The 12,479-nt window shown below is 35.3% G+C and overlaps 1 protein-coding gene across 1 annotated transcript; it reads left to right on the top strand.

Moving 5' to 3' along the window:
• The first annotated feature begins 7,952 nt into the window (after positions 1–7,952).
• Positions 7,953–10,684, top strand: LOC110868968 (putative serine/threonine-protein kinase-like protein CCR3). The gene has a single exon (XM_022118254.2). It carries the CDS (start codon positions 8,049–8,051, stop codon positions 10,494–10,496), a length of 2,448 nt encoding a protein of 815 aa, XP_021973946.1. The 5' UTR covers positions 7,953–8,048; the 3' UTR covers positions 10,497–10,684.
• The last annotated feature ends 1,795 nt before the right edge of the window (positions 10,685–12,479 follow it).

The following is a 12,479-nucleotide window of genomic DNA, read 5'->3' as shown; positions in this document are numbered from 1 at the left end:
TTAAACTTGGGTCTTCATTGAATAATCCAAGCCTCTCTACCGGTATAGATATCGGACCAATATAAAGGATGATGTAGAATACCTTAGACTAGAAACTTATATAATACGATTAAAAGTCATGTAACAAAAGGTGACAAAAAGAAACTTTAGCAGGTAGATGCAGGTTTATTTAATGGAAAGTTGGGGACGACAATGGAGGATTGTGAAGCCTAAAAGCATGACATAGACTCAACCCACAACCCAACATTCCACCAAACCAAAAAGTCCAAATTCAAATGCTGAACTGCAACACCTTTTGAGCTACATAAGTAGTGGTACTGTCATGTCTCATGTGGGACCTTAAATATTAATATTAGTTTATTTCTCTTAAGTTTTAACTAAAACGTATTTTACAATCCATTTATATACCTAATCTTCCTAACACCCCAACACCATTATCACTCCCATGTTATTTTTCTTTCTTCTAAGTCTAAGTCTGTCTTTTAATACATGCACGAACACACACATTGACACAGTGACAAACCTAATAAATCTGACTCGTTTTCGCCTAAATAAAGAGTTTATTGATCACGTTTGATCACATTGTAGTAAAGGTTAGAACTTAAATCATCTGGAATTATAACAAATAACCCAATAATGTGTTTTATTTATATAAATTAGTTACCTTAATATCGGAAAAAAACTTGATAATCTTCCAATGGCTGAGAGTGTTGCGTTTAGATTGCCCAATATTTAATAAATTAGAGAGTGAAACAACTATCATTTAAAAAACTTGTTATTGGTAACATCCTATGTTCGCTAAAAAAAATAAGTTAGAGAAATTTACGAAAATAGCCAAGAACAAGTTTGACTTATCAAAATGGCTACTTTATGTGTCGGTGGAGCAGGACATCACTGATTACAAAAGAGCTTATGTGTCCTTAAATATAGAAGTGACACGTGTCCGTGACTCATCCCATGCTTCCGTGACTCATCTCATTCGTTGCCGACTCATCCCATGAGTCCTTAAATATAGAAGTGACACATGTCTCAATGGGATGCATAGGATGAGTCACGGACGCATGGGATGAGGCGGCAACGCATGGGATGAGTCACAGACGCATGGGATAATAGGATGAGTCACGGACGCATGGGATGATGGGATAAGTCACGGACGCATGGGATGATGGGATGAGTCACGGACGCATGGGATGAGTCACGGACGCATGGGATGCCTCAAATCTCGCTAAAAGTAAATTTTATGAGTCACGGACGCATGGGAAGCATGGATGTCATTGAGACACGTGTCACTTGTATATTGGCGGACGTATGAATCAGCCTTGCAGACGCATAAGCTCTCTCGTAATCAGTGATGCCCTGCTCCACCGACGCATGAGGTGGCCATTTTGGTAAGTCAAACTTATTCTTGGCTATTTTCGTAAATTTCTCAATAATTAATTATTGATCTAGACGTTTTTTTACATTAATTATAAGGCTATAGGGTGTGGGGATCATGGTTGGGACATGATTTGCCACCTAGGAACATGAATGGAAGGCTACACCACCCCCTTGATTGATCCACCATGGTTTGCATGGATTAAACCATGGCAACCATGGTCCTCCTTTCCATTTTTCAACAAATCATTTTCTTTTTGTTTAGACAAAGATAATAAATAAGGGGCTAATGGTTTGGGTCATGACCATACCCTTAGGGTAGTGGTTTTGGATGGTGGATTAAAGATTAGTTACATGACACTAACATGGAGGGTCATGGTGGTCATGAGGGTCATGACCACACCCTATAGCCTAAGTAATGTATAATTATAAGGGTTTTACATCAGAAAATAATATGACAATTTATTACAACGTTGATAAATAGAAGAAAGTTTAAGTTTCCATACATAAACACTATACGATATTTACTACATATACATTTTCAACTTAAGGGAATAATGCCAGGCAAGCTACATATACATTTTCAAGAAGGGAATAGTGCCAGACAGCTTTGTCTGGCACTTCGCTATTAGACCAACGCATTTTTAATTTAATTTTATTTCCAGTTTAAATTTACGATTTTGATTTTATTCCCAGTACAAATTTACGATTTTGGCATTTATTTAAAATTACGTTTTTGCCCACAGTTTAAAATAAATTTATACATATACATTTTCAAGTTGAGGGAATAGTGTCAGGCAGCTTGCCTGGCACTTCCCTGTTGGACCAACACATTTTTAATTTAATTTTATTCCAGTTTAAATTTACAATTTTGGACTTTATTTAAAATTAAAATTACGTTTTTACCCACAGTTAAAAATAAATTTATATTTTTGCCCCTGACTCAAAATTACGATTTCACCCTCAGGTCAAAAACTCATTTTTAATTTTATTCCCAGTTTAAAATTACGGTTTCGCCCTCCGTTTAAAATCACATTTTTGCCCCCAGCTAAAAATAAAATTATGTTTTCCCCTAGCTCAAAATTACGATTTTGCCCTCAGCTCAAAATTACGTTTTTGCCGATAGTTCAAAATAAAATTATGTTTTCCCCCATAGCTCAAAATTATGATTTTGCCCTCAGTTTAAAATTATGATTTCGCACCCAGATCAAAATGTAATTACGATTTTGCCCGTTGTTCAAAATTATGATTTTGTTCCCATTTCAAAAGTTACGATTTGGTTCCCACAGCTGCCCGGCACTTCCCCATTGGTCCAACCAAATTACGATTTTGCCCCGTTTAAATTTATAGTTTTGCCATTGGTTTTGTTTTTTCTTCCATTCTAATTACGATTTTGTCCTAGGTTTCAAATTTACAGGTTTGCCATTGTGTTTGTTTTTTTTTTCCGTCAAATTACGATTTTGCCCCTAGTGTAAAATTACAGTCTTGCTTTCGTTTTAGTTTTTTTTTTTTTTTTTTTGTGACAAATCTATGGTAGTGTTTTGTTTTAATTATTGACTCGGTGTAATCTTTATTCGTGTCAGGCGGTTGCGTGGCACACGCTCAATTGTCCTGAAAAATTACAATTTTGCCCCAATTAAAAATTATAGTCTTTCCATCGTTTTAGTTTTTTTTTTTTTAGCAAAAGTATTGATAGTGTTTTGTTTTAATTGGTTTTCTCGATGTAATGTTTTTTAAGATCGTGTTATGAGTAGTATGTACAACTAACCAAAACACAGACGTATATGAAAGAGAAATATTTGACTTCGTGCCCCGCAACGCGGACGGCGCAACACCTAGTTATAATATAAACTTGTAAAGTTCAAAGAGTAGCCTTAGTTTTTTTTATAATCAATATAATAGCTTTTGTGCCCAACATTCTATGCATTTCATGTGCTATAACAATGATGGTATGAAGGAAAAGTATATGTATATTTGTATGTATGTAACATGCTTTGTCTAGCACCTGTCTTGCAAGACATTGTAGCATTTTATATATCTTAATTATTTAATTATTTGCTGTGCTTGTTTAACAACAACAACACAATAAAAATAAAGCATTTGATGTTAATGCAATAACCTAGTTTTAAGAATAACAAGTTGATTGTTCAATTTGAAAGACGTTTTTTAACTCCATAATGTCATCAGGTGAGTCATCATTTTTCACATATAAAAAATTGTCGTCTCAATGTCACGTCAGTTTTTACACCACATCACACAATCGAGGATATAGTTTCACACTCTATATATTTTCTTCCTAATCCATCATCATTGTTTCACACAGCCTTTGGAAAGGGGGTAACCTCATGAGAAAAGCCACGTCCATAACTGGCGTGGCCATGACTCCAAATCATCTTCACGCGTGAGAAAGGGGGAGACATAGGATGTTCTAATAAAATATTGGAAAGAAATTTTACAACATTATACAACTTTATTACATTAAGTACTTTTTATCCATTTATTTTTCTATAAAGTTCTCTGATATATCTAAAAAAATAAAATTAAACAAAACTAATTTTTCTTCTCTCGAAATCACTGTAAGATATGAACATTTCATTTTATTATAAACTCAATCAATCAAAATGTTTGTTCATACATGTCATATTTTAGACATAAAATGATCAGCTATAATATGTATTTTCAAATGAAATTTTTATAAACTTCTTTATGTAATTTGTTTTCTAATATAAACCAACCTTTATTATTTTATATGTGGATACAACCCTTAATTTATTATTATTCTATATATTGCATTATTGCAATAAAGTTATTTGCTTCAGGCACACAACATATGGGCTTTTATGAGAAAAAAATTAGTGCAAAATATATATTTAAAAATTCAAAGTTTTGAAAGTCAAAATACACAAAAATTATAAAGGAAACGCTTTTAATGATTTGGCCACCCAGTAACGAAAATGATTTTGAAGTTTCTGGAGTAATTAGGATGTTGGGTGAGTGTAAACTGTAAAGAATTTATGAAGTTAAAAATATTTGCGTTAAAAAGATGAATTTTTCATCAATAATCTCATTATTTACCCTTAACTTTAATGAAATTGTTACATATAATAATGAATTCAAATATAATAAAACAAAAACCAACCAAAACAGGGTGTAGTTGCATATTGTGGACCATTAGTCAGCCTGATTCAAGAAGTGCATATTTTGAATTATAATATTTAAAATTAAAATGATATTCGTTTAAAAGTTTTGGAACTTGGTAAACCAACAAAAATACAAAGTATAAATAAAAAGATAAAACAATTAAAATATAGAAAAAAATGGAGCATACTATTAAAAAACATGTTTCTATGTGTTTTAATATATATACTTGTGAAGATAAATAAAAATTGTATTAAATCATTAATAAATTAATACATAGACTTGTGAAGATAAATAGAAATTTTATTAGATCATTAATAAATATCAAAAAATTTTATTAGACCATTAATAAATATCATTCACAAACAGTAAGTTTGGATATGTTTTTCTTTCGGTGCCTTAGTTCCATTATAGTGGTTTATAACATATATATCCACTAGTATAAAACACGGATATGTGAATTTCAAAATATTATCATTTTCTTACTTCCATTGTAATGTATAGCATACACCAATCTTAATATAATATGTTTGGCTTATAAAAGGAGTTGTAAAGCATATTCATGTTAAGTAGAAAACCGAGTTCTATATATAGTTAGATATGTTCTTTTTTTTTTTCTTACATATAACGTGGTTCTATTAATTTTTACATAGTAAAAGACTACTTATTTTCAACAACAAGGGTATAGATGTTATTAAAATAACATAATATTAATATTAATTACTAATAAAATAAATATGTGAGTGTTGATACAACAAGCGTATGTAATAAATCTCATAAATAACATTTAAAAAATTAAAAAAATATATTTTCAGTTGTCTTCACTCCACCTCCGGTAAATATGAACATTTAAAAAATTCTTTTTGCCATCGTTTGATTATGTTTGCTTACTACAGGTGTAGCTATTCACATTTTGAGGTCTCTGAAAAGGGTATGAGGAATTTTGTGAGAAATATAGTAACATCTGAATGTCACAAGTCACGTGGTTAGACTATGAGGTGTGAAAAAGGGTAGTCCTTAAAGGATGCTTCGTCACGTAGGCGACCACGTAAGCGGGTGTGAGGATGAGTCTAAAGAGGATGGACCTAGGGTGTGGAAGATGTGCCTATATATATGTGTGTGTGTGTAAAGAAGAAGAGAGAGGCCCGTCTTGGGCGTCGGAGGCAAGCCGGAGACGACGGGGCCGGCCCTAGGGGGCGGTGTGTTGGCACGACGCCGGAGCCCGCCGGGCCTAGGCCGGTCCCCAACTATATAACGAGTTTTGAAACCTTTTTATTTTTCCTCAAATCTGCTAAAAATGATTTGATAAAATTAGCTTTACTAATTTCAGACTTATTGTCTCGATATATTCTATTATTGTTGCATTGTAATAAGCAAAATGTATATGTTGATACAATTCCATTTCTGTTCATTTTATATCTAATTCACTTGATGCTCATACCAACAATCCTTGAGATATATTAAAGCATGTTCAATAGTCGGGTATTTTTTTAGACATATAAGTTACATAAGCAGCAACCAACTAGTTCTACATATCGCCATTTGTTTGTTTAGCACGGTATTTGTCATGATCTAATAACTGCTTATTCAACTTTATATGCACCAACACTTTATAGAAAAGTAACCATTACTTTTTGTTGCCTTTAGATATGATGTTGAAGGAGATACCTCCCAGTATGTGATATAAGTCCACACTTAGTGGACGAGATGAACCTCATATTGACAATGAATCTGGCACGACACATCCTTGGTTATCTGGGATAGGAATGCCAAGAAGTATCATTGAAACAAAAGATGATAAACTCGACCCGATTTAGAAATTGTAATATTGAGTTGACCGAAATTCAAGCATCTAAAAAAGTGAATCCGGTAAACGAAAATCTTGGATCCGTTAACGTGGTTAATATCTATCAACCAGGAACATTCTTAGAAGCTTCAAACATAGAAATTTTGGATTATGAAGACAAGCTCCAATGGCTAATTCGTAATTTTCCTAGTCAAGTTCAAATTCTTCTCGAAAACATTAGAAAAATGAATGATAACAAGACAGAATACAATACTATAATACAATTATTTATTTACATTCGTTTTATTATTCAGTTAGCTTTTGTGTAATAAAACGTGCAAATATATTATTGTCAGTTAGCATATTGTGCAATGAAACGTGCAAATATATTACGTTAGTTTTAAGAACCCTTTAAAAATAATTTTTTATTAATCGCTTTTCCGACCCATGGCATTATAGCCTACTGGTATCTTGGTGATGGGATAAGGCTTCCTCCTGAATTGGTGTATATGCATCATTGCCTAGTGGAGATGGATATGATCGGGTGGTTCTGCTGGTGGCACGATGATACTCCAGTTGTCCGTTAGTGATCCAAATTTACCGTTCAAAAAAAAAATTAATCGCTTTTCCGAAAAAAAGGAAAAAAAAACATAAAATATGTCAAGAAAATTACGAAAATAGATATTGTTTAAAAATAAGACCATTGGGTGTGGTTTGGGTAGTCCCTTTGGGGACTATCCGCCACGTAGGTGCCATGTTACGTTCGATAAAGGACTACCCAAAGGGGACTATCCAAGGGTGTGGGAGACTACTCAAACTTAATAAAAAACTAATATATAATAAATAATTAAAACAAAAACAAAAAAAAAAAAAAAAACTCTCTCTATCTCTCTCTATGTGGTCCCCACCATCAGCCATCAGCCAATCAACATGCCTCGTCGCCTCCGTCTTCCTTCCGTCGCTGGAGACGCGACGCAGCCCAGGGGGCGGTGTGGGACGCCGAGGACGAGCCAAGATGGGGGGGGGTGCCGACCCCCACACCGCATGGTCTAACTTTCCAATATAAACAACCTATTCACCCATCACCATCAATCCATCATTCCCACCAATCAAAAGCTATCACAACTTCACTACCAGCTAATACGCCTAGAATTTAACCTACACTTTTAGACAGACCATCAGTATTTAGCCTACACTTTTTGCTATATGGCTATGAGATGGTAAGCCTACAGTTTTGCGAGACGCTTGACACGACCATATGATTTAGACGGCTAAGCTACACTTTTTTTAGATGACTAACACAGCTAAGCTCTCACTTTTTACGAGCCGGCTGGGACTCCTTTAAAACCAAGATGATATAAATTTTTCGTTAACTCTTCAACTAAAGTTTTTTTTTTTTTTTTTAACGACAAAAAACGAGATGCAAACCATCGTAACAATCCATATCTATTTTTGTAATTTTCCAACAAGGTCAATGGTCAAAGGTTTCTAAGTTCTAAACTATGACTAAAGTGTTTGCATACGTGTAAACGAAGCTTCACTCCGGTAACTCCTGACACGTGTCATGCAGTCATACCTCAACGTAAATCTAGCATCACCCTACTCTATATACATTCTCAGTCTTCACTGTTAACACATTTTCTTTAAAAAAAAAAACAAATTCATTTCATCCAAAACAATAATATTCTTTCATTTTCCGGTCAAACAAACCGATGCAAAACACCACCGGTAACCACCACCACATCTTCAAATGATGTCATCAACCACCGGCGTCACCGTCATCATCACATACGCCATCGCCATCCTCTCCTCCATCCAAACCATCCACACTCTCAGCGGCTCCGCCACCACAATCGCCGTAAGCTACGGCTCCACCATCACCATCTGCGGCATCACCGCCGGTCAACCAAGTCAACACATCCAATGCTGGCGCAACGGCCAAGTCTCCGACGTATTCTCCAACATCTCGTTCGACTCAATCGCCGGCGGCCGTGACGTCTTCTGCGGCATCCGGTCCGGCGGTTCAACTCTCATCTGTTGGAACCCTAATTTGACACCAAAGCGGTTATATTATAACGAAACGGTTATTTTAACCGATTTAGCCGTTGGTGATAGTCAAATATGTGCTGTTACTAATACCAGTCAAGGAACCGTTAATTGTTGGAGGGATGGTGAAGAGTTTACCACTCGAAACATTCGAATTCGATCGGTTTCATCCGGTCTAGGGTTAAGTTGTGGCGTTCCGGTGGATAATACTAGTGGAATAATATGTTTTGGAAGCAATTCGCAACTCGCGAATACGAATACAATACAATTACAAGTTGAATTTGATAGTTTTAGTATGTTGAATGTGTTTGTGGGAGGTGGTCATGTGTGCGGTGTGAATTCGACCGGTTTTGTGATATGTAGAGGTGCGAATGATCACGGGCAGATCGATGTACCCGATCATGAAGCGTTCGAGTTTTCGGCTCTTGCTCTTGGTTTGAATCATACATGTGGGTTAAGAATGTTGAATAAGACTGTAGTTTGTTGGGGAGGTGGAGGGGGGAATGTAAATGTTAGTGATTATGTTGTTGGTGTTTCGTTCGAGTCGATTGTGGCTGGATCGGATTTTACTTGTGGATTGACTAGTAATAACCTTTCGGTTATCTGTTGGGGGGATGGTTGGGTTAGAAATGGTTTGTATCCATCAGAATTCGGACTTCCGTTGGGAAGTGTTCTTCCAGGACCATGTGTTCGATCCGGACCACCAGCTTGTGGTTGTGGTATATACGCTCAGTCGGATACTCTTTGTTCTGGGTCCGGATCAATATGTATGCCTTGTAATTTAGCTAGTCTAGCGCCGCCATCGCCACCACCATCGCCGCCAACTGGAGGTGGTAATGTACCTCGGTCTTCGCCTTCAAGACCGTTAAGAAGGGGGTTACTGGCTTTCGCAATAGTTGGATCAATCGGGACATTCGCGGGTATTTGTACTATAATCTATTGTTTGTGGACTGGTATATGTTGTGGGAATAAAAAGATACACAATTCTGTTCAGCCCACAATCACTAGTACTAATCACAATGGTCCTCAACTTTCAAACAACAGTAGTCAAGTTTCGAGATCTTCTACGATCAGGCGACAAGCGTCACGGGCTTTCAGAAGGCAAAGAAGTGGAACGTCTTCAAAACACGCGGATCGCGAAGAAGAGTTTACTTTCGCTGACTTGGCATTAGCGACGGATAATTTCTCTCTTGAGAATAAAATCGGTTCAGGGAGTTTTGGCGTCGTGTATAAAGGCAAGTTGTTAGATGGGCGTGAAGTCGCTATTAAACGAGGAGAAATGTGTCAAAAAGCGAAAAAGTTTCAAGAGAAAGAAAGCGCGTTTGATTCGGAACTCGCTTTCTTATCGCGGCTACATCACAAGCACTTGGTTAGACTCGTCGGGTATTGTGAAGAGCGCGAAGAAAAGCTTTTGGTTTACGAGTACATGAAAAACGGAGCTTTGTTTGATCATTTACACGACAAGAAAAACGTCGAACAGAATAGTAGCTTGTTAAATTCTTGGAAAATGCGTATCAAGATTGCGTTGGACGCCGCTAGAGGAATCGAATACCTTCATAACTACGCGGTCCCACCTATAATTCACCGAGACATCAAGTCATCTAACATCTTACTCGACGCGAATTGGGTTGCTAGAGTTTCGGATTTCGGGCTATCTTTAATGGGCCCGGAATCCGATTCGGAGCAAAGACCGACTAAGGCAGCCGGGACAGTCGGCTACATTGATCCCGAATACTACGGATTAAACGTAGTCACCGCCAAAAGTGATGTCTACGGTCTTGGAGTCGTCATGCTAGAGCTCTTGACCGGCAAAAGAGCGATATTTAAAAGTAATGATGATGGTACTGGTAATGGTAATGGTAACGGTGGTACACCCATAAGTCTAGTGGACTATGCGATACCAACAATCGTATCCGGCGAATTGGCAAAGATACTCGATAAGCGGGTAAGGCCACCCGAGGCGAATGAGGCTGAGTCGGAGGCTGTCGAGCTGATGGCTTACACCGCGATACATTGTGTGAACTTGGAAGGTAGAGATAGACCAACAATGACTGATATTGTTGCTAATTTGGAAAGAGCTTTGACACTATGTGATGATAGTCATGGTAGCATTAGCATTTCAAGTGGGCAGATTTCAATTATATCTGAATGATTTTCTAGAATTTTTTTTTTTTATTTTATGGGTTTGATTTTTTACAATATTTTGTGGGTGATTAGGTATATATTTGTAAACACCCAAGATTAGAATTCTTTCATGTTCTTGTGTTAGTGTTACAGAACAAGATTTTGAATAATTTTAATGCAACTAGAACCAAAAAGGTTGGTGCTTGTAGTTTTCTTTAGAAAGGTCTTATTTTTACTTTTCTTTTGGATTTAATATTGGTTGTGTTTTTTAATAAGTAATAACAGCTTGATTTCATCTTACTTTGCATAATTTAAATATTATAAATATGATAAAGGTCTTTTTTAACCTGGAAAAGAGAGTTGCTGAATTCCACAAGTGTACAAGTGTTAGTGCATGTAGTACAACAAGTACATGCATAATAATGTATGGATGTTTCCATGAAGTTGTGATTTGAGACCAAGTCTTAAAGAAAGTGAAAGTGGTCCACTTTGGTTTTAATTCAAAAGCATATATTAATTGACTCCCAAAATTCAACTGAAATAGGCAAAAACTTGGTCCCAATATATGATATGTCAATTATGGTGTTCCTAACTAATCTAAGAAATATTTTTTTAAGTAATTTTATAACTTTGAGTCACAATTTTATGTATGTTATTAAAATTAAATAATAAAATTAGTGTTCGGATTCCTCATGACTATTTATACTACTATTTGTCCATGATATCATAGTCTAGTGGTATCTTGGGGTGATATAAGACTTAGGGATCATGAGGTTTATTCGATTCCTACAAAAGGGTTTTCTCATATTTATTGTGTTTCCTCCTGAATTGATGTATAGACATTACTGCCTAGTGAAGCTAGATATGATCGGGTGGTTCTACTGGTGGTACGATGATAAAATACTGATTTGATTCTTTCTTTCTCTATCTCTAATTTAATTTATATATCTAGTAGTCTGTTAGTAATCCAAAGTTGCCGTTAAAAGAAAAGAATTTTATTGCTATTTGATGTGATTCTTTCTTTCTCTATCTCTAATTTAATGTTTCAAAATAAATAGATTGAATAAAATAAAATGCTGATTAAAGTGCATTCAGACTGGATGGTTGTGCCTCTTGATTCCAAAATTGAATACCAAATATTTATTATCAAACAGGTTATAGTTTACAATCAAAATCAGTACTAACAATATACCTTGTTTTTGTTTAAAGCAAAAGAAAAGATGACTACTTTATAGCTTTTATCAAACTATTATTATAATAAGGATTATTAGGGCTGCAAACGAACTGAACTTTCAGCGAACAGTTCATGAACCGTTCGGCGGGAAGTTCGTTTGTGTTCGTTCGTTTAATAAATGAACGAACACGAACAAAAAATTTCGTTCGTTTAGTTAAATGAACGAACATGAACAAAGGCCATGTTCGTTCATTTGTGTTCGTGAACGTTCGGTAACGTGTTCGTTTACGTTCGTTTGTGTTCGTTTGTTTATGTTCGTTTGTATGTTCATGTTCGTTTGTGTATAGGAATATATACACACACACACACACATATATATATATATATATATATATATATAGGGTTAGGATCTTGTGAGAAACACTAGGCTAATTGAGAAACTTGAGAAGCATTCTAGACCATACATTTTTCCTAAGCTTTTCATAATATACACATATGTATAGTGTAAAATTGACTATATACATATGTGTATACTTCAAGATTTGACAATATACATATATGTATATAGTCAATTTTAAACTATACATATGTGTATATTACGAAAGGCTTAGGAAAATGTGTGGTTCAGAATGCTTCTCAAGTTTCTCAAATAGGGTGGACTTCTCTTAGGATCCCTACCCTATATATATATATATATATATATATATATATATATATATATATATATAATTTTATTACCCAACTTATATTATATTATATTGTATGGCCCAACTTATATTTTATCGTTTGTTTATGTCATATGTGTTGAGCTTACTTGATGATGGTTGGACGAATTCA

This window comes from Helianthus annuus, chromosome 7, assembly GCF_002127325.2.
Source record: "Helianthus annuus cultivar XRQ/B chromosome 7, HanXRQr2.0-SUNRISE, whole genome shotgun sequence".
NCBI lineage: Eukaryota > Viridiplantae > Streptophyta > Magnoliopsida > Asterales > Asteraceae > Helianthus > Helianthus annuus.
The sequence above is the reverse complement of the archived record's forward strand: the minus strand, read 5'-3'. Positions and strand labels throughout refer to the sequence as shown.